This window comes from Malus sylvestris, chromosome 15 (assembly GCF_916048215.2).
Source record: "Malus sylvestris chromosome 15, drMalSylv7.2, whole genome shotgun sequence".
NCBI classification, from domain to species: Eukaryota; Viridiplantae; Streptophyta; class Magnoliopsida; order Rosales; family Rosaceae; genus Malus; species Malus sylvestris.
The window spans coordinates 27860337-27883679 of NC_062274.1; the positions used below are offsets into that span (position 1 = coordinate 27860337).

A 23343-nucleotide genomic window follows, 5' to 3' on the forward strand; every position below is an offset into this window, starting at 1 on the left:
CAACAAGGATTCGAAAACCCTTCTCGACCGAGACTTGGATAGGCAGTCGACCGTTCTCGCCGCAGTGCTGTTGATGCCAACGGAAGATACTGCGAGACCGACCGACTCTACGGTGACAGAGCTATCTATGCCGACTTAAGATATCACCGGTTGCTTCCACAGTGCTGTTGATGCCAACGGAAGATGTGTCAGCGAAAAAGGAAAAGAAAAAGATCTCAAGTTGTGAGAGTTTGCGCAGGGCAATTTTGTATTGATTTTTGTGGGGCTTTTCCATTGCTGAATGTCTTGTATTTATAGAAGCAGAACACCGAGCCCGAGTTCTAATCCTATTCGACCTAGGTTTCCTTCTCCGGATTAACGTTACCTCAATCAGTCCTACCTCTGCTAGGACTACGAATCTAGTCCTTAACTGAGCCGGATTCGCCTTCTAGTTTTACCGATCTCGTCGAGGGTCCCTGTTGTATTAGGACTCGACTTGCACTCTGATTTAACCGATCTAGGCCTAGAAGCCCATGAGCTGAAGCCCCCATGACTTTCTCGCCGTAGTCTTCCCGGGCCGAAAGTGATACCTCCCTCGGCCCAAACTGCTATTTTGGGCCCAAACAGCTATATAAAATTTGGAGTGCCTGCACATTGTAAAAACCGAATTGCCCAAAGAAATAAGCATAGAAAAGGCAAAGTAGCAGCATAACTAATATGGAAACATGTAAGCTTGGGTTTGCCTTTCAATGAAGAAACTCAAGTCCAAGTTGAATGAAACACAGAGTGACAGATGCCACCAAGTTTAGTTTACCTGGCGATTATGCGCCACCAAGTTTACTCTTTCATCAACTTTAAGAGGAACTGCCGCTAACATTCAAAAATTAATAAAGGAATCCTCATGTATAAAGGAACGGAAAATACATTAGATATAAACGTTTCCTTTTCAAAACCCATTACCAAAATCCTTCACAGTTCATACCACTACTTTCCTAGCAGTTGTTTCGTAATGTCCGTCACTTCCGCCAGAGATTTATCACCAGTTCGTACGAACTCCAAAATCTACAACACACAATCACATTAGATAAAAATGTGTTATTTAGAAAATCCTTTTCCAAAATCTGCTAAAAGTTCATAAATTAAAAAAAAAGATCAAGTTTTGGCGCAAAAGCACACATGTACGACATTTTCTTTTCCCTAAAAGTATGATCTCCTGCCATTTTTCTATCGATAATTAAGCATGGCATATGTTTTGATTGAATTGGTGATGGTAAAAATGGAAAATGAAGACATCAATACCCGCTCGAATCATTGGCGAGAGAGCTCCAATTTCAGAGCGGAATTTTTCAGAGCTTCCACTTTGTAATCCCAATCCTTTTCACGAATCTGCAAGGAACAAAGAAAATGAAAAGAGTGAAAACTAGACTTGGGGATTTTCCCTAGCTTTATCATCAGCCATTGCGTAAAATAGTCACCATTCCCAAATTAACGACAGGAAAAAACCCAAAAATAAACCATGGTTTTTTAAATTGGGAAGTTGGGTACCGGGAGAAGATGATAACCTCCAATATCTTAAATCACATAAAATGGGGGATTTGGTGGCCGGACCTGCAAATTGTAGTATTTTGTTGATCCTAAATCATCGTTTCCCCAAAAGCACCAAATTGAAAGGTGGATGAAGAAGAAGGCCAAAAAAATAAAAAACGATTTGATAGAGGAGGTACCTGCAAATTGTAGTACTTTGTTGATCCTAATTCATCATTTCCCAGAAGCATCAAATTAAAAGGTGGATGAAGAAGAAGGCCAAAAAAAAAACACGATTTGATAGAGGGGTCTGTGCAGTTTCGTTTCTCCCTTTTGTATGAACAGTTGGACTGAGTGACCGGTTGAAGCCTTATGAACGTCTGGTAATAGGGTACAGTTTCCATCGTGCAACGCTGCAACCGCTAGTGTTGGATGGTAGTTTCCATCATGCAAACTCTGGAACCGCTTGAGTTCGCTGTGTTTAGGTCAGGTTTGGAGTGAGGTGATTAAAAAAAAGGCAACTTTAACGAAAAGCACCCGGTACTGTTCACTTTAACGAAAAACCACATTTTTACACTAAAAAGTCAATCCTGGTACTATTCACTTTACCCTTTATTTTGTCCTTATCATTAAAACTCAAAGTTTTCAAGCCATTTTCATTAGTTTTCCTTAAAAAAAAAGCTGGGGTGAAAAAAAAGCTGGTAGCAATTTTGGTGTTTGGTAAACTTTGGAAAACAGCTTTATTTCAAAGTTGAGGATGAAAAAAAGCCCAAATCCTGAAGCTGATCAGAAGCTGCAAATAGCAGCTTCAGAAAACAGCTTAGTTTCAAAACACGGAGCTATAGTAATTCTTTTAATGAAAATTTCAAATTACCAATGTTGCCCTCGTTTCTCTCTGCCTTCTCTCTCGCACGCCCTCCTGGAAATCTCACATTCACGCCCTCTTCTCTCGCACGCCTCCTGAAATCGCCCTCTTCTCCTCTGTTGCCTGCAGCTGCACCTCTTCTCCTCCTCCTCCTTTTCCTCTCTCTCCGTCGGTCTCAGCGCCAGCCGTCGCCTTCCCTCCTTCTATCGCCGTCGCCTTCCCTCTTTCCTCTGGTAAATTTCTCTTCTCTAAAATTTTGTTATTTATTTGTTTGGATTTTTTAATTTGGGGATGGGGAGAGTGAAAGAGGGGTGGGAAAGAGCAAAGGGATGAGTGTATGGGTGTCGAGAAAACTGGGGATGGAGAAAACAATTGGGGAAAATTGGGGAAAAAATTTGGGTTTGTGGAGGAAACAAGAAAATTTGAGAGACAAGAAAATTTGTGCGCTGGGGAGAATGTGTATGTTGTATGATGTATGCTATATGTGCAGAGTGTTTTGTGTGCTGGGGAGAATCCGGTTGGCTCACCAAAACAGAAAAACGGGTTTAGTGGTAGATTCATGTTTAGACCCAATTTTTAGATTATTGAATATATATGTCCAAGAAATCTTTGTGTTAGTAAGATTCCGAGAGTAGCAGTAGATTTCATTATCTTCTTAGTTAAGCGGGAACGGGCGATGAGGTTGGTAGTCGAAATTTTGGGTTTTTTGTTTTCCGTGCTTAATTTTGTTGCATTTGTTGTGACCAACTGGAGTCAATAAGCGATAGCTTCTTACGGGATAACACTTGTTTCGAATTCATTGATATCTATGATTGTGAAAATATGTACTGCCTATATTAACTCAATGTGAAGTTTTGGTGGGGAAGGTATGGATACGATGGTAAATGAAAATCGAAATTCACATTTCTATAGTTAGGTTAATGGAGAGCTCAATATTGGTGTTATACTTTTTGAAAACTAACACATTCATGTTGTGAACCTTTGTTATGAAGCCAGTTGTTTAAGAAAGTTATGGTTTATGGTTAATTTAGTTTCAGATGCTGTGTTCTGCAGCCCATCATGACTTTTAATTCCTAGTTAATTTAGTTGGAGAACCACACTAGTTGTGCTTTACTTTGAATTTTGCTATGATCACTTAAACTATATGAGCAATGATTCACATGTGGTGCAATATTTCTGTCTGCTTGTTTTTTCCTTGGTGGTTCCCATTTTTGGGCTGCATCAACATGGCAAGAGTTTGTCACTCACCATTCCCCTCCCCCAAATAAAAGGAAAAAGTATGTGGACCTAAATGCTTATTTAGTCGTTTGCTGTTAACCACTAAAGTTTTTCATTAAAAAGAATAGATCAATACAGGGGCAAAGTTGCCCACAAATTTATTGTCTTTTGTAGTGATTCATATGTGAGATTGAGTTCCTAATTAAGAAAGAGACAGAAAAGGGAGGGAGTGTTCTATGTTTGGTTTGACTGAGACTTGTACACCTAAGCTTTGTGATTGTTCTTCCGTGGAGGTCCATTTTTTTCTTCTACTTCCCTTTTAATTTGTATTGTTGCTGATTTTAATTTGCCTTTGTGTAATGGAATTCCTGAGCATGCTTTTGACTGCTGCTATTTCTCATTTTTGGTTCAATTGTTACATCAATTTTTCTTTTGTTCTCTGCTACTTGGTGATCGTGAGATGTGAATTGGGAATTTGAATTTGTTTGTGTGTTTGTGTGAGAGAGATATTGGAAGCTTTGTAGGATGTGTAGACAAGTATATGTATAAGGATCGATTACAACGAAACCAATATGACAGTGCTTAAAACGATAATCGACTTTATATGATGCAACTGCATCTCCATATCAGAGATGCAATTGCTGTCAGTTTGTGTAGGTTACAACTGCCTTCTATTTGAATTGATAACCACCTTTAGTTTTCCCTCTAATATAGAATTAATCCGGTGTAATTCATATAATTGAGTCCTTACATAATACAACCCTTTCACTTGTATTGTGTATCTGCACTGTGGTTTAAATGACACTCACATATAAGCAGCTTTAAGCACAGATTGAAGCTCCAACTAGTTGGTATTGATGGCAAACAAGGTGGCATCTTCGTCAAATCCTACAGCAATATGGAATGCTCACAATATATCTATATTTTGTGATGTATGCATCAAGGAGGTTGAGGCTGGACATCGTCCGGGCACTCACTTTGACAAAAATAGTTATGCAAATATTAGAGCTAACTTTAAGGCAGAGACAGGGCATGATTATGAAAGAAAGCAACTGAAAAATAAGTGGGATGCACTTAAAAATGAGTGGAAGTTGTGGAAAGAGCTAGTTGGTAAAGAAACTGGCCTAGGGTGGAATTCGAGCAAGGGTACCGTTGATGCCTCTGAGGAGTGGTGGAATAATAAAATTAAGGTTTGTGTATTTATCTTTTAATATTATGATATCATGCAATATGTATTAACCATATTCTTTCTTACTTGTAGATAAACAAAGAATATGCAAGGTTGCGAAAAAAGGGAATTAGTCCTGAGATGGAGGACAAGTTAGATAGGATGTTCTCGAACACAGTTGCTACTGGTGAACATGCCTGGGCACCTTCATCTGGGATACTACCACCAGAGACAAGAGAGGAATCTATAGGACAAATTGATTTAGATGATTCGGAAGAAAGTGAGACCATGCAGGATCTAAGGCAAGCTACTAGGAAGGGAAAAAAAAGAGCGGCTAACCAAGGAGAATTGCAAAAGAAGAAGGTTGATAAGAAAGGGAAAAAAATTGGAGGTGCTGCAAAACTTTGTGGTCAAATTGACCATCTTGTTGAAGTTTATGAAACTAGGAGTTCTGCAAACTCATTGATGTCCAAACTGCATATAGGCAATAGTATTCCGGAAGTGTTAGCGACTATTGCACAATTGCCTGGTTGTGAGCCACCTAGCGAGTTATGGCTATTTGCTACATGTTTATTTTGTAGTGCAGAGAAGCGAGAGGTGTTTGGCATGATGAAAGATCTTGAAGTCCAACTAACTTGGTTGAAATATATGTTCAACAAAGAAAAATAAGGAGCTAAAACCCTAAAACTATGAATTAGGACTATATATGTGGTTTGTACTTTGCATTAAGATTATGTATTCAACCTTGCTACATGTTTATTGAATGTTGGATTATATTTTGAATATTGAATTATGATTTCTTGTTAAATGTTGGATTATGACTTGTTCATGAATGTCGGATTATGAACTCTTTATTGATTGCTGGATTATGACTTATGGAATGTTGAATTATGTGTTAGGTTACAGGTGTACATTCAATATGAATACCTCTGATGATGATGTTCAGGATTTGGAGGATGATGTAATTATATGCGCTGTAGCGAGAGCTGTTGAAACATATTATTTAAAATATGTCCACAAAACTCCGTGTATGAATTCTTCCCAAACAGGTAATATTTGGTTGATGGAAGTACTACGAGGAAATGATGTGCGATGCTATAGAATGTTTAGGATGAACAAAGATGTCATTTATAGATTATGCAATGACTTGCAAACTAATTATGGATTGAAAGGTTCAAGGAAAATGAATGCAATTGAAATATTAGGAATGTTCTTGCATATGTTGGGACATGGTGTGAAAAATAGATTAGCGCAAGAGAGATTTCAACATTCTGGTGAGACTGTTAGTAGATATTTTGGTGTTATGTTAGATATCGTATGTAAGATGGCAATATATATTATCAAACCGATGGATTCGGAGTTTCGTGGCATTCCCCAAGAAATAAGGAGAGATACAAGATACATGCCTTATTTTAAGGTAAAGTTTGACTCGTCTTCTAATTTATTTGTAAACTATAAGTGTTTGCAAACTATAAGTGTAGGTTGACGGTTTTCTTCTATGTTATTATTTTTAGGATTGTATTGGTGCCATAGATGGAGTACATGTTGAGGCTTCAATACCACCTCCGGATGAAGTTCCATACATTGGTAGGAAAGGAATGCCGACTCAAAATGTTATGGTTGCATGTAATTTTGACATGCAATTCACATTTGCTTGTGCCGGATGGGAAGGCACTGCACATGATACAAGAGTTTTTTTATCCGTGCTACAGAATCCAAATTTAAACTTTTCAAAGCCTCCAAATGGTAATCATCATACTTATTTATAACAATTTACATACTTGCTTTGTATAATTATTACAATACAAAACAAAATTTTCAATTTTCAGGAAAATATTACTTGGTAGATGCGGGGTACCCACAAATGAGAGGTTATTTGGGACCATATAAAGGTGAAAGATATCATCTTCCGGATTTTCGTAGGGGTCCCGAACCAACGGGTCATAAAGAGGTGTTCAACCACATGCATTCTTCTCTTAGGAGCATCATTGAACGAACTTTTGGGGTATGGAAGAAAAGATGGGCAATTTTAAGAGATATGCCTAATTACCCGTTCAATAAGCAAGTGAAGATTGTCATTGCTACAATGGCTCTTCATAACTACATACAGAGGTATTTTGAACGTGATCGTCATTTTGATGACCCCATGGACTATTGTGAAGAGAGCAATAGTAGTGATGATGATGATGAAGAATACCAAAATTATCAAGTTGAAGGATCCCATGAGATAGAAGCATTAAGAAATAGTATAGCGGCAAGTTTAATGAATGCATCTAATTAGACTACTTTCAAGTACATTAACAATATTATACTAATGAATCCTAGCTATTCAGTCTAAAATATTTCAATTGAAGTAGTTTGTCATACTAATTAATATTTAAGATAAAGTTTATAAATATTTTTCTTTTAAAAATAAAGTATATTATAATTCACTTTTATTTGTTAAGAAAATTAAATTAATAGCACATCTAGTATTATACCCTTTTTGGTCATTTCACATAGTCACAGCTGTTTTACATAAAAGTTTACCAAACACTATCATACAGCTTTTTTTTCCAAAAGCACTTTTACAAAAAAGTTATATATATATATATATATATATATATATATATATATATATTTTTTTTTTTTTTGTGGAAAGAAAGAACGTATACAGTACTTGTAGAACAAATAATCGAAGGGTCACAATTGTTTAGAAAGTGTAGGTCCCATTTATCTGACGGTTGTAAACTATCATTCTTCATAAGCATGCACACATACATTGTCCGTAGCCAAATATCTACAAATTGTGTATTACAATTTAACCCTATCATATTTGAGTATATCACGATTATACCATATTCTATTATGGTAATTGGTTCTTTTGAAGTGAGGGCATTTTAGAGATTTAGAATGTTTCACCAAACTAGGGCTCTCACTTTATATATAGATATATAGATATATAGATAAAATAAAATATTTGTGCAATGTTTTGTAGTAAAAACTAAACTAATTAAATACAACTCCAAGGGTAGCTGGTGAGATGGCTAAAAATCGCTTGGAGGCTTGAAAATTCAAATGCCAGAATTTGTCATTGCTTGGGTTATTCTAGCAATGTATTGGCGCATGGCTTCTTAGTCGGGCGCAGAGGTTTCTTGCTCACAAGCAACTTCTTCTCTTTGGTACGCTAAACCCACCTACAACTGTTGCAATCTGGGAGACATCTTTATTGGAGGATAAGAGCTAGATGAAAAAGAATACGACCTAAGGTCCTGAACCCAACCCGCTCCTAAGCCGCAGTAGTCTTTGGCCTTTCCTTTGGCCAACCCCATCCATCAACAACCGTACGGATACCTTTGTATAGGTGTCAGCTCCTCCGTTAGCATGTCTAGTTGTTGTTGGGAAAGGTAGGTAGGGGTGGGAAAAAAACTGAAAATTCCAAACTGAACCGAAAAAATGCCGAAACCAAACCAAAAAAAATCCCAAACTGAAAATCCCGAAAATTTGGTATGGGAATCGGTCTCAGATTTGGATTTGTTTGGTAATCCCAAACTGAACCGAAATAAAAAAAAATATTTAATTTTAAATATATATTTGGAATTGTAATAGTCATCCGATTACCGTTGAATCCAAATAAACCCTAACTTAGACTCAGAGACTTAATCACTCTCTCTCAGTCTCTCTCGACCTCACACCTCACCTCAGTGACCTCACCTCAGATTTGGATTTGTCTTCTAGTGTTATTGGATTTTCCCTTCAAGTTATTGGTAGTAAGAAACAACTCTACTATCCAAATTGTTCCTTTGTTTTTCTCTTGTTGTATAGTGAAGTTTTTGTCCAATAAACTCAGTCTATATAGAGTTTGTTCCACCGGTATAGTATAGAGTCTAGCAAATAAGCTTTCTAATTGATTATTTCGGGATTGTCCCGAAATCCCGAAAATTTGGTTTGGGATCGGTCTTGAAATTGGGAATCCCGAAAATTTCGGTTTGGGAATCAGAACAAGGGTTTTGGTTCGGTATCCCATACCGAACCAGCCATAAAGGTACATGATGTACTTGTCCTTCTTCTGCGACATAGGAACCTCCAAAAAAAAAAAAAAACCAATTAAGATTACCCATGATAATTTAAATTTTTTTAGGGTAATGAAATTTAAATTTAAAATGTTGAATGGAATACTTACATAAATGTCGTCAGTGACTTAGTTGCCATAATTGGCATGCGTAAACCCCTAACCTCCACTGTTGGGAAGTGTGAACGCTTCACTTGCCGTTCTTCAACTTAATAAGATAGGGGCCGAGAACTGGAGTGATGAAGGTATGGCTTCCTTTCTCGGTTACCTTTATTTGTCGTCGATTTACATTTTAAATTTAAAAAAAAAAAAATCAATTAAACATAATTAAAAAAATTGAAAATTAAATTAAAATAAAATATAAAGAAATCTTACCAAAAATGTTGGCATCTGAAAATAAGTGCACAACCACTCCCACTTGCCAATTCTACAATTTTACCAATAATTTCGTATATTTCTACAATATTCAATATTCTCACAAAAATCACAATATTCCTAATAATTAACAAAATGTTGTAAAATCGATGGTATGTATGCTGTGGAATATAAAGTATATGAGACACAATATTTACGAGGTTGGGCAAGCGTGCCTACGTCCTCGGGGCAGCAACAATACATTCTCTCATTATGTAAAATAATAGGAGTACAAAGATAACTCTCATTATTATCTCTCTTCTCTCTAGCCTAGCTCACTAGTATTTTCTATTGTATCTCTCTTCTTTCTCTTTTTCCTCTCTTCTCTTTTCTTTTCTTTCTCTCTTTCTTCCTTACTTCCTTTCCTCCGTATGTCTATATATCTTTCTTTCTTGATTTGCTTCTTTGTTTTATAGGTAAAGCTAGTGGTAGACAAAGCTTAGTGGGATGAGTGCCATCCACATTGAGTGGCAAGAATTACAACACTCCCCCTTGGATGGCCACAAGTCTTCGATTGACTGTCTTATTGGAATTTCTTCAATGGATGGTTCGGAAGAAAAAAAATGCTTTGCACATATGGCCAAAGTAGCAGACTCTTAGATGCTCCCCCTGATTGATGTCTCCCCTAATTATAATAAATTTGGATTAACTAGCTTGTCATCATGCGGATGCGTGTCGATCCAATCTTTGAACTTCTAGTAGTGAAGACTTTAGAGATATATATCTCTAACATATATGAAGTTGTAGCAACAAATGTTTGCTTCGTTGGGTGTTGTAGGATCAAATTGTTTCCGTATGTAAATACAAATCCTTTCTGTGAGTAATTTGTGTGCAGGCTAGGGAGAGATTCAGATTTTGCTTGCCCAGTAAGACCATGGATATTAGAGTTCATAGGAATAGAACAAGCACATGGCTATAATTTCCTGGAGAATCAATAAATAGGCTGATGAGTAGATTTTATATTATATATACCCTAATCTTAGTATATTTTGGTTAGTCTTTTGAAAGAATTTTGATACTTTGAATTGTATTTTCAATATAGGACTTTCGACTTCCTCTAGAGAAAAATAAGACCAAATGGACGAATTTTGGAGTAATTCCAATTGGAGGATGTTCGTGAGTCACTTAGCTTGATCGTATCAAAATTTGGGATTTTTTCCACCAAGCGGTTATTTTCTGGCGATAAAATAAAGGAGGGATGCGCGGTGCTGGAAAATGACGTTGCTGGGCTTAAATTGCGTTTTTGGAGCCTAAGATGACCTCATATGGGTTTGTGGCTTTTTGGAGAAATGTTCAAAATATTTCAAACATTAAATCAAGCTATATTGGGTTAGTTTTGGAGTAGCTTATGGGTCCAAAACGTGGCTGTTCAGATTTTAGGCAAATTTTACCATTTAATTTAGGGTTTTGTTTCCTATTTTATTTGATTATTATTTTTAGTTTCCTAGTGGGAATAAAGGACCTGTTTTTAGGGTTTGTGTGGGGGGGCTTAGCAGATATATTGCTTGGCTGTCTACAGTTTTTCGCTACGCTTTATTTTATGCAATTTTGGAGACATAGAGAATTGCTAGGGTTTTGGAGATTTTCTACTTGAAGGTGTTTTCAATCCTTTTCTTAATAATATTTTCTATGATTTCAATTATGAATATGCGTAACTAATTTCTTTTGCTAGGGCGAAGCCTTGACCCTTAGCATGAATATGTGATTTTTATTTAATTGCTTATGATTGATTGCATGCATACTTTGAATTGTTAATCACCGGGATAAAAACTATCTAATTGTCTTAATGCCTGATCACCATTAGAAAAGTAATTTGATGCAATTTTGGTCGGAAGGTTTCCTGAAATTGACGCTGGCTTCTTGTGATTAATAATTGTAATTTCACTTAGGATGAACACCACGTCTTAAGGGTTGCATGGGTTTTCAAAGGATTTTCATAAAGCATAATGAGTCTTTCATGTTCAGATTTGATCCGAACATCCAGACGGGTTGCATGTTAGATATACGTTCTATGTTGGAGGTTCCAAGTAGAATATGAATTAGGAAAATCTAACCTTCAAAGTGGCATGTGTAGATCATGAGTAATTGGTAAAAGTTCATAGGATTGCTAGGCGATGGTGGAACCCTAGTGCTTTCTTAGTTTGATTTCTTCCAAAACTGTTTTCTTTTCCCTTTAGTTTTAATATTGCAGATTGTCTTATCTTTAATAGTTAAATTCTTTTTTAATTTAAGTAGGTTATAAAATCAATCATCTCAATTTCTACTTTACATTAATTAATTGGAATTTGGTTTGTTTCGAATTATTTAATAATTCCTGTGGAGAACGACCTTGCGAGATCCGTTTATACTATAACAACCTTGTGTTCTTGCAAGTATTATAGGAGTTTTTATCGCATTCACATGAGTAGAAAAATCCCTATCATAGGCTTTATTTCATTTCAATACCCATTTATTGGTATTGTGCTCCACAAGAAATATAATAAATGATCCAATATATTGTGCTAAATACAATAAGGTATATACTTTACTAAGATATGGTACTTCTGGATCAAATATCAATTCATCATTTCCCTCAGGAGGATGAATGATCTTTCTAGTGCCTAAAAATTGATTAACCATTTTAGTGTTCAACTCATGATCTTCAATCCACATGATTATTTAAGACCTTAAACATCGTGGATAAGATTTGTGTTGGCATATTGTTTGATCTGCAGCTCGAGACAATATTCCTTTCAACACTTTATAATCTTTCTAGACTCTTCAGAAGTTCCAAACTAATATCAACTCTTGCAATAGATTTAATGTATTGCAACAATATCATAATGATAGTAGTCAATAAGGCAATTTATACCATCTATTAGTATTGAGTACATAATGTATGCTTTACCCTTCTAGGGCTTTCTTCAAGCAATTTTAATCCTTAAGGGCTTTTCTACACTTCATGACACATTCTCCTTTGGAATTTATATAGAGCAACTTACTTCCATATATACTTGAGGGATTTACTCATGGAGATATGTTTCAGGCATATGTATAATTCTCACTGAAATGAACAATCTTCAGATTGAGAAGTCATATTTCCATGAGTGCATTACAATTTCAATTGTCAATTGGAAACCTTGCGTCATATCATGTGAGTGTATTTCACTGTATTATAAATGCCATATATAACCTCCTGGGTTCAACATCATTTGGCGGTTTATACTATAGGTCCATTTTTTTCACGTTCTTAATCAATTGTAATGGAATTGCCTTTCTTCATTTTGGCCAATAATTTTTCCTTTTAGTTAACGAACAAAAGAACATGGCTCGATATCAACACAACTTATTGATGAATTCGTAGCTACTATAAAACCAAAATTAACAATGGTAATTATCAATTCGTGATGCCATAGTTCTCACGTGCATACGCATGCATATTTATAAGCATTTCATTACTTTGGATCTTTCCTCTTCAGGGGCTTTACATTGTTTCTTTTAGGACAGTCATCTCTTTTTAGATGAATTGTTTTGAGAATTTGGATCATAACCTCCTCTAGAGCGTTATAGAGCTTGGATTTTTAATCTCCACTTCTAGGGAGTTGAATCATTGGAACCTACACATCGATCATGCTTCATGCATGAGATATATTAAATTTGCCATGTCTATGGATTATCCTTTTGGAACTTGAATCCATGCTGAGACTATCATGCTTCAGGCATGCAACAGTTCAATAGTGCCAAGTCAATGAATATTCTTACTAAGACTTCAATTTGTGCGGTATCTCTATAACTTGTAATCAATTTGTAATTTTCAAATTTTGGATTACCTTTTTGTACATCATGTGAATGATATTAACTGGTAGAGTTTGTTGGGGCTGTGGGTAGGATTCCATCATTGAACTTTGTTCTTCCATTCATTTAATTAGCCACTCATTTTCTCATTTTGAACTTGTATGGGTTCATCGTTGATCCTTTAGCTTTAGCCTCCTGCATAAAAGAAGTGGTGCGCAACCTTTGCCTTTGAATGGTTCTTCAAAGCATCTCTTCTTGGTGACTCATCCATACTGGGCAGCTTCAGTGTAAAGAGCCAACAATGTACCAAGCAACCAGACAAAGGTTTCAGGCAATCAGTTCCAAACCGGAAGTTTGATTTTAGGTTTTGACTAATTGCGTTCTTCCTCCTTGTCTTGCAGGTAAGAGTAAAGGCAAAGGAAAAGACAGGGAAAGAGCATGATATGAGATACTCTTACTCTCATCCCTGATGATATGAGATACTTTTGTTCTTGAAGAAAAACAATATAAGATTTTGAAGCTGGTGTAAACCTTTTCGATCGAAATTAAGGGGTTTCTTGCTGAGGAAATTAGTTTGGCATTTTGAGGGACTTAGTTCAAGAAGTATTTTGAGAGAGAAGATTAAATATGTTAAGAGGTTTGGTTGCATATGCATTCTCGGCAAGGAAGATGAGTTAGGTCTGTTAGAGGTGTGCCTTGCCATAGAGGAGGAAAGTCGACATATATAGGGATTTTCTAATAGCAGGTAGTGGTGCAGTTATGAATTTGTCACCCACGCTTGTTGGCAACAATGGTGTAGTTGGAATAGTGAACTTTATGCATTTTAATTTTGCTAGAGATATTTTGACAGAGTTGTCCTTGATATTTAGAAAGCTAAGATTACTTTTGAGAAATGTTAACGAACTTTATTCTAGAAAATCCGACTTTTGAAATTCGAAGAGCGGTGTCTCTTAGGTTTTGAACAAGTGGCTATGATGTCTTCCTTTTATAGAGGTATTAATTATATCCAAATTGCACGCTAAGTTGCCCGCCTATAAAAATTGTCTCTATTGTATTTATGAGATTTCACTACATCCAACCATTTTCTTTCATCATTTCAGAAAATGGCTTCCTATCTAACCTTTGTTTAGATTAGAGTCTCAGGATAAATGCACACATGTTGCTTCAGGATAATATATGATGGCCGTCCTTATTATGTTATGATGGTGCTCTTACGATTGGAGACTCTATGATGAGTGATGATATAACGCCTATAGTAGTAGCTAGGAACCTTCTCACTCCTAGAGATAAAAGAGAACTTTCAAAAAGGCCTGATGAATTAGCTGTTTAAAACTCTTTGGCTTTCAGTGTTTAGTGTGCAGGTACTGTATCCAACAAAGGTCAACAAAGTCGAATAATTAATGGCTGAGGTGACAAGTATTAAACAAGAGATTGGAGGGCTCAAGAACAAGAATAAAGATTTTCACAAACTTGCAAATATTTACTCAACGAGGATGAAAAGAAAGCTTGACCAGCTGTAGGAATCCGAAAGTCAGATTCAAAGTGATCACAAGAAATTCGTGGCTATATTTCGAAGGCAATTGGTGCTTTCCCTTTCTGGTGCTTTGCTAAGAACTGGGGTGTCATATGACTAATCTTCAGTGCCTCCCCCTTCTGGGGTACTGCCAAGTGATAAGGCTTCACATGAGCAACCTTTGTGAAGGCCCCCCTATTTATTTGTTTTTGTAGTTGTAACTCATGTGTATGCATGTGTATGTAAAAACAATTTCGCCCATTTGATTTTATACATGTTTGAAAGCTTCTGCTTTAGCTTGTTATATATGAGAACCCATGGAAACTTTTGGTTCCATAATTAATGAATTAATGAAAAGATGATGGAAACTTATGGTTCCATGAATATGATTCAATGAGCATTTAAATATAGATGTTTTCTAATATCATATGCTTCCACATGAGTTCTCAGGCATTATGAATTCATTAAAATATCTCTTGTGTCAGACGTCGATGGTCGCAAAATCGGGTTTTGCTAAGTTCACCATTTTTTTATTCCCACCAAAATGAAGAAATTCAGGTATGACGAAAATTACACATGTCTGCACAAAATGTTAGAACTTCAAGCTCTTAACATTATTCATATTTTGAACTTCGGGTCAAAAAATTATCCATATGTACTCGAAATTTCTTCTCGATATCGACATCATTAGAACCTTTAGTAGTCTATGGACTGAGGCACTTATGGTCATCACTTTAATTTAATTGAGGAACTGCTGCTATCTCAGTTGAAAAAAAAATTCAAGCTTTGATTTGATCAAGGAACTTTGGGCCCGATCTATATGATGAGAATCAAGGAACTTCATGTTATAATCTAATTAGGGAACTTCAGGCAATTCTAGCCATGGTAAATAAATTGCTTTTAAGTAAATAAAGCTTGTGACAAGGGCTTGATTCACCACTATTCACTTAAATATCAAAGCTTAAAGCAAAGGATAATAATTCCACCCACTGTAAATAAATTGTTTTAAATAAATAGAACTTGTGACAGAGCTTTAAACCAACACCATTCATATAAATATGCCAAAACAAAAAAGGCAATGATTAAGTCTCCATCTTTTGTTTTTTTTTCTTTGTCCGCCACTTTCTTTTGTTTCATATCATTTTTATTTTGTTTTCATTTCACATCTCCAAGTCCTACTAGTTGCTCAGGAGGTAATAGTAACCATTAAGTCCAGTTGGTGCCCTTCTTCCAATAAGTTTCAAAAAAGTCAAAATGGTTCCTATAAGTTTTGGACTCAAATGTAATGCCTGCAACTTATGAGAAGATCAAACCATTATATCTAACTCAAATTATAGTATGATATGGATAAGAGATACCAAATAGCTTTCGTGAAGAAACAGTTTCGATTTGATCTACTGAAAATGAAGTTTTGGCACTCATAAGATGACTATCCAGTTTTTCGCGGGATTTGATTTATGGTAGTATTTTAAAGATTTGGAATGATTTCACTGTTGGATCTTTTTGGAATTTTGCATGTTATAGGAGTGGGGATAAGTAATAACTTTCATGAAGGAAGTGTTCATGTTTGAGCACAGGAAGTTGGAGTTTTAGAGTTTGTAACATGACTGTCGGATTTTCTACGAATTTAAAGTCTGTACCGTTTTTACTTTTCCAAATAATGATATACAGTCATGAAACAAGATATATACTTGATTTAAGAAAATTAGTCGTACAGAGATATGAGAATAAAATATAAGAATTTTCTTATATATGAGATTCTAGCTGACAAAGTTGAGAGGTAGGTAGTGCTTTACCGGATTTATGGTGTTGTGTTTTTCACCGACACGAGGGCTTCTCGTGTTGATAACATGTTGTAAAATCGGTGGTATGTGTGTTGTGGAATATAAAGTAAATGGCACATTATATTTACGAGGTTCGGCAAGTGTGCCTAGTCCTCGGGGCAACAACATTACTTTCTCTCATTATGTAAAATAGCAGGAGTACAAAGATAACTCTTACTCTTTTCTCTCTTCTCTCTTCTCTCTTCTCTCTAGCCCAGCTCACTGGTACTTTCTTTTGTATCTCTCTTTTTTCTATTCTTCCTCTTCTCTCTCTTCTTTTCTTTCTTTCTTTCTTCCTTACTTCATTTCCTCTGTATCTCTATATATCTCTTTTTCTTCATTTGCTCCTTTGTTTTATAGGTAAAGCTAGTTGTAGACAAAGCTTAGTGAGATGAGTGGCCATCCACATTGAGTGGCTAGAATTACAATACAAAAATCATAATATCCACAATATTCACAAATCACAATATTCACACCCACCCACCCTATTCTTCCCCACCCCCTCCCCCCTCTTCCCCATCCCCCCCTCAACCCCCCATCACAACAACAAATTTTACCCTAACCGAGTAACAAAATATTTCAAAAGTTATACAAAATTTAAAAAGTTTAAATTTGTACATACCTTGATGAGAGATGAGAAACATAGCCGGCCTTGAGGGTGTGTAAGTGGTGCCATCGGACAGGGCTGCAAATTTTTCATTTTAGCAATTATATATGTATAATATTTAAATGTGTAGCTAACTTACAAAAATGAGTTTTGAGCGATAGTGGTCTTTGTGCTACTTTATATCATCACTTAGAAGTGGGTCCGAATCCCACCTTTGGTTTCTTTATTTTTTATTTTTTGGTTTGAATTCTTTTGTAATTAAATGCTTGAATTTTCAAAAAAAGAATGACACAAAAGTTCGAACTATGGTCCCTTTAAAATCAATGAAAAACACTAATGCACCACACTACCAGTTGTTTTTATAAGATTCTTTGTCTTGTTGGAATTTATATAAATACAACTAAAAGAAAATTACAGTTTTAGGATTATTTAGGATTTTCGATTTGCTTTCGCATAGGGTCCCTAAAATTTTAGGGTCGACCTTGAGCAGAGACAGAGAGAGTAGAGAAAGATTAGAGAGAGAGAGAGAGAGAGAGAGAGAGAGAGAGAGAGAGAGAGAGAGAGAGAGAATTTCAGTTGCAAAGCGGCATGAGGAGGCTCTTGGTGTTATAACATTTTAAACCTTTGCCTGACAGAAGGGTTCGTCGAAAAAGTTTTAAAAATACTGCCATGTATTCAAAACCCTAAAATTTTGTCGGGCAAACTCAGAAGGTTCACCGGCCAAAGGTTGACTGAAGTAGTTTAATTTTGACCAAAAATTGGTGGGAAATAAAGTTTGCCGGACGAAATTTTGGAATGTTTTGTCGGGCAACCTTTTATTATGGTGGCAAATATGATTTTTGGCAAAAATTTGGGGGGGAATTTTAGGTTTGCCCTACGAATTTAGAAGTGTTGTGCCAGACAAATCTTTATATGTTTGCCCGACGATTTGCACCTTACTCGTTGGGCAAAGTCAAAAAATTTATTTTTTGTCAATTTAATTTCAAACGGTTAAAAGATCATCAAATTTGGTGATTAGGTTCAATTATCGTCATTTAAAAAAATCATCAAAATCAAAGGTTATATAGTCGTTAAATCGTGATTTTCGTTTGTAACCATTGAAGGATTTGGTCATGTTCCCTAATCTCCAAACATTTGCTTTTTTATGAATTTTGGTGTATGTGATCTCAGAGTATGTACAAACAAGTTTAACAATTGGATCGTCAAATCTAGTTCTATAGAATACGTATCCCGTCAAAATAATAGATTCAACAAACAATTAGAGTTTCTTCTATACATCCATTACATATGTTTTTGTGGTATCCATTAGTGTAAATGTTTTAAATTGATGATCCGATTCCTTCATTGTACTCTTCTAGGGTCAGTAGTGTAGTTGTAAAAAAAATCATCAAGATTGGAGCTAAAATGACCATTAAATCGTGATTTTTCATTTGTATCAGTTGAAAGTTTTTGTGCTCTCAGAGTATAAATAAACAAGTTTAATGGTTGGATCGTTGAACTAGTTTCGTAGAACGCATATCCCATCAAAACAATTCAACTAACAATTAGAGTTTATTCTATACTTCCATTAAGAAGAACATAAGCTTTTGTGGTATCCACTAGTGTATATACTTTAAATTGATGATTGGGTTCGTTCTTTGCGTTCAATTAGGGTTGAGGAGTGTATTTGTAAAAGATCATCAAAATCAGAGCTAAAATAACTGTTAAATCATGATTTTTCGTTTGTAGCCATCGAGGATTTCGTCATGTGTGTTGAAACTAGTTCCGTCAAAACAATAGATTCAACAAAACTTAGAGTTTATCCTATATTTCCATTAAGTAGAATGTAAGCTTTTGTGGTATATATCAACTAGTGTAAATATTTTAAATTGATGATTGTGTTTGTTCATTGTATCTACTAGTATCGAAGAGTGTAGTTCTAAAAAATCATAAAAATCAAAGCTAAAATGACCATTAAATCGTGATTTTCATTTCTAACCATTGAAGGATTTCATTCCGTTACGTAATCCTCAAAAGTTTGATTTTGGAGATTTTTGGCATAAAGTGATCTTGGAGTATATACAAATAAGTTTGAAGGTTGAATTGTTGAAATTAATTCTGCAGACTGTGAAAATCATCGAAGAAATTAAATATGCCAATTATGTCTCTCACTTTATCTGACAAATACTTCCACTTGACCCAACGAAATAAAAACCCTAAGCCTAAACCCTAAACTTAGAACATGGATTTACGGCTTTGCCCAACGGAACCTGGATGCTTTGTCACGCAAATAGTTACACAATACGTGCCATTTGTTTCCCTTGATGCCAAAATGTTATCGAACGGAGGTGCTTTTGGCCTGCGAAAGATTTTCATCATGCAAAGCCATCGGCAAAATCTTAAATGTTGACCAGTGCTCAACCAACATAAATTTTCATCAAATAAAGGGACTTTATCCGACAAAATGTGGTTTGTCGGGTCAAATTTTGTCGAACAAATAATTTTTTTTTTTGATAGTGAGATGGCAATTTCAAGAGCCAAAAAGTAACAAAATGAGTTGGTATGTAATGTTTAGACGACATTCTTTACAGACGTACCTTGAAAGCTTTCGTTTCTTCTTCATTAGCCACAAAAATGTTCATTAACAATTAACTGTCTCGAAATTTTTTCTACACCATTTCCTATTGTTATATTGTTAAATACAATAAAGGTAAATTACATAGTAGTTCTTTAGGTTTGAGGTCTATTACAACTTCATACAACATCTTTAAAACATTTTACTTTCATACCTCACGTACTATTTTATTTCAAAATAATACCTTCGTTACATTTTCCATCAATTGATCCGTTAAGCGCTGACGTGGCTGCCACATTTGTGCCATGTGGCTACCGAATGTGTGTCACGTGCCCCGTACCCAGCAAACGCACAAACCTTCCCCCCCCTCCCCGGCACAACCAAACATTTGCAGAAGCCCCCCCCAACAAAACCAAACCCAGAAAAGCTCCTCCCCCCCCCCCCCACAAAACCAAATCCAGAAAAGTCCCCCCCCCCCCGATGAAACCAAACCCATAAAACTTCCACCCCAACAAACCTAGATCCGGAACCTTCACCCGCCCGCCCTAAAACAAACACGGACCCAACGCATCGCCGAGTGGCCTCGGCCGGCTCCAACAACGAGGTATGTATTCAAATTTTGAAATTTTTCGATGCTTGGTTGGTGGTGTTCTGGATGGAGTTGGGTTTGCTTAGGATGGACAAGAGGGAGAAGAAAGGGGTGGGTTGCAGGGAAGGGGGGTCGGGGAAGATGAAGATGGTTTTTTTTTTTTTTTTTGGGTTGTTGGTTGGGCTTCGGTTGGGGAGGGGGGGGGGCGATGGGAAGATGGGTGCATGGAGAAGGTGGAGGATGGTTGTGGAGGAGGATGTGGAGGATGGGTGGGAGTGGTTTTGGGTTTGGATTGTAGGGAGGGATGACGGATGGGGAAGATGATGAAGGGGATGGGTTTCCGCGGGTGGGGGGAAGGGATAGGGTGATGGGATCTGAGTTTTCTAGGTTGGTTTTTTTTTTTTTTTGGTTAAAGATTTAGGTTTTTTATAAAACAAAAATAAAAAAAAATATTTTTTTTGGTTGAAGATTTAGGTTTTTTTTAAAAAAATTAAAAATTATTATTTTTGACATGTGGCACACATTTGGCAGCCACGTGGCACAAATGTGGCAGCCTTTTCAGCGCTTAACGGATCAATGGATGAAAAATGTAACGGAGGTATTATTTTGAAATAAAATAGTACGTGAGGTATGAAAGTGAAATGTTTTAAAGATGTTGTATGGGGTTGTAATAGACCTCAAATCTGAGGGGCTATTATGTAATTTACCCATACAATAATTACATATCGGAGGACTGATAAAATTGAATATATGACTTATTGAGTAATTCCGCTTAATTATACTAAGTCATTCTATGATGAATTCTTGACACTTGCCGTGTAGTACATGTCGTAAGATAGAAATTCGGTAAAATAAGGAAAGTATTGGTGAGAATAGTAATTGGCCGCTAACTCGTCTCTTTGAAATTTTGATATAGTATCAAAGCGACTTGATTGATTAGGCTCAAATCGAGTTTATCTTACTTTTCCTAAATACTGGGTTTACTACCATGCATTGCTTATGCACTTGGAAGGACGATGTAGAGTTGGTTGCACATGTGGCTCACCATTTAATGGTCACATTTGAACGGGTGTGTTGGAGAGCATGAGAATCCAACATTGGAAAATTCACAAAATTTTGTATGACTTATATTGAGTGGTTTTACTTCCTACTGAGGTCATTTTTTATGAACCCCACAACTGCTATATTATGCAGGTGCAAGATTCAAGTGGAGCAAGTTAGGTTGATGAGTTAAAGGTCAACCGAAATCAATCTAACGCTGTAACAAAATTCAAGACTTAAGCCGTAAAAGAATGAGTATTAGTCGTTCAGAGATATTTTTTTTTTTATGAGATAAAAAACTTATAAAGATTATCTACAGATCTTATTTCCAGATAAATAAATTATGAACTATTTGAAGTATTACAAAAAAATATCAAGTCCTTTTGGGCCTCTAAAAAAGACATATTTTTCAAATTTCTCAAAATTCTTCTTTTATATATATAGCACAGCAGTGGGTGTTGCAACTCTTTTTTGAGAGTTTGCAACTCCTTTTCTAATGGGGAATCTAACTTTTTTCCTTTCATGGACGTAGAAATTATCGAGCCGACCATAATTCCCATGTGTTTATTGTGTGGGTATTATTGGTTTGGGCTTGTCGGATAAAAAGGCATAGAGGTAACTGGACCATCTGTAGACTATGATACTTCGGGTCCTCCAACAAATATCTTCAACAAGTATACCATAGGGCCAGACGAGTTGGCTGAGGTCGTAGCCCAGAAGCAACTTCACCAGCAGGTCTGCGGCGGCGGAAAATAGCTGAGGTGAAAGCCTTGTGGAAGAAGAAAACATATTTCTATCTTGGAAAGGTTATCTGACAACACCGTTTGCGTAAGAGCCCTAGGATTACTTGTTACTGCTGCTTTGATTCTTAAATTAATTTGTAGGCAAAGTATGGCTTCTAAACCCCCAAGTGTTAAAGTTAAAATTCCAGCGTAAATTCTTGAAGTTGCTCCAATATAAAGCCATCCTTTTCCTGATTCTCATCTGCCCTTTTATTCCCGTTTTGACAGCCACGTCTGACTGTAGCTAGGTCCACTTGCTGTTACCAGTGCAATTTTAAGAGGCATGAATATTCCATCACAACAACTATTCAGGCATAATAGTGCAAGGAGGACGTATAGTGTATACAGGATCTTGTGGAACAGGTTTTGATTCTGCAAGCGTGGCGGTGGGGGCTCTAGTTCCTCTATAGCTATGAGCATGTGGGTTGGTACCATCCTCTTCATTTTAGCTTAAACAATGGATCCAACAACCAATTCCAAGAGCTGCACCGGCTTGTGCCGTTTCAAAGCCTGTCCAGAGACTCCAGACCACAACGTGGACGACCCCAAAAGCCTAACAACATCAGCCAACATAAGCTCCTGTGGCGTTCCCATCTACAAAAAAGCTCGACGGATTGGCTGGATGGCTGCTTAACAACATGGCAGCAGCTTTTTTTGCGTCTCTGCAGCACTTCTCGTGCATTCATATTAGTTGAATATCAGAGTACACAACAAACAAGCAAACTAATTGAATATAAAACTTTAGTAAATGGAATTGCCAAGAAGGCTACATGAACAGAAGAGACTACATCTTGACTGACTTATTGAAATTTACTAATACAAGCACTACTATATATAGTAAAAACTAAAGCAAAACCCTAATCCTTAACGGACAAGAAACTCTAATATCCTTGGCCCACAAGAAAACCATAAACAATAATAAAATAATAATTAATTTTTCAACACCCTCCGTCAAACTCATGGCGATACACGTCATAAGTTTGCCAACAAGCAGATGCGGATGCAAGCTCCATTAGGCGGACACGACAAGGCAAACTCAGTTAGATCGGACACTACAAGGCAAGCTCTGTTAGACGAACACGACAAGATAAGTTCTGTGCAACGGACAAGGCAAGACAAGCGAGCAACGAGCACTTCAACAATTCAAGCCAGCGAACAATCAATACTAGCAAACTAGAAAGCAATTTCCATTCAACCAATCATCACTCAACAGCAGATTCCAACAGCAAATTCAACACAGGAGCATGAATAAAAAGCATATGAATGCTCTCCATCACTAAACGAACGGATTCCCATACCCCATCAGCAACAAAAAACATCAGGCACTCCAATTTATTAACATGCACACAATGTCACTCAAGTGATCATCAGTTCAAGCACTCAAACGATCGTTGTGGTAGGCAAGAACAATAGACTTTCCAATACAAGAGTGTAGGCTTCA

At 36.4% G+C, this 23343-nt stretch overlaps 1 protein-coding gene and 2 long non-coding RNA genes across 5 annotated transcripts; 1 reads left to right on the forward strand and 2 right to left on the reverse strand.

The window, feature by feature from the left end:
* Positions 1 to 601: 601 nt before the first annotated feature.
* Positions 602 to 2425, reverse strand: LOC126605806 (uncharacterized). The gene is made up of 6 exons (XR_007617042.1): positions 2378 to 2425; positions 1704 to 1978; positions 1525 to 1587; positions 1279 to 1365; positions 794 to 1041; positions 602 to 626 (listed from the first exon to the last, which is right to left on the reverse strand). It is a non-coding gene; the product is annotated as an uncharacterized LOC126605806 (long non-coding RNA).
* A 41-nt stretch (positions 2426 to 2466) lies between these two features.
* On the forward strand, positions 2467 to 5459 carry LOC126605805 (L10-interacting MYB domain-containing protein-like). 3 transcript variants are annotated; one of them, XM_050273251.1, is made up of 3 exons: positions 2467 to 2601; positions 4406 to 4776; positions 4848 to 5459. In XM_050273251.1, exons 2-3 carry the CDS (start codon positions 4444 to 4446, stop codon positions 5421 to 5423), a joined length of 909 nt encoding a protein of 302 aa, XP_050129208.1. In that variant the 5' UTR covers positions 2467 to 2601; positions 4406 to 4443; the 3' UTR covers positions 5424 to 5459. The 3 variants fall into 3 exon arrangements, with proteins under 3 accessions (XP_050129208.1, XP_050129209.1, XP_050129207.1); XM_050273252.1 differs by having other exon boundaries at positions 4418 to 4776; XM_050273250.1 differs by lacking the exon at positions 2467 to 2601 and having other exon boundaries at positions 3287 to 4776.
* A 2021-nt stretch (positions 5460 to 7480) lies between these two features.
* On the reverse strand, positions 7481 to 9538 carry LOC126605745 (uncharacterized). The gene is made up of 3 exons (XR_007617034.1): positions 9181 to 9538; positions 8917 to 9073; positions 7481 to 8817 (listed from the first exon to the last, which is right to left on the reverse strand). It is a non-coding gene; the product is annotated as an uncharacterized LOC126605745 (long non-coding RNA).
* Between the last annotated feature and the right edge of the window lie 13805 nt (positions 9539 to 23343).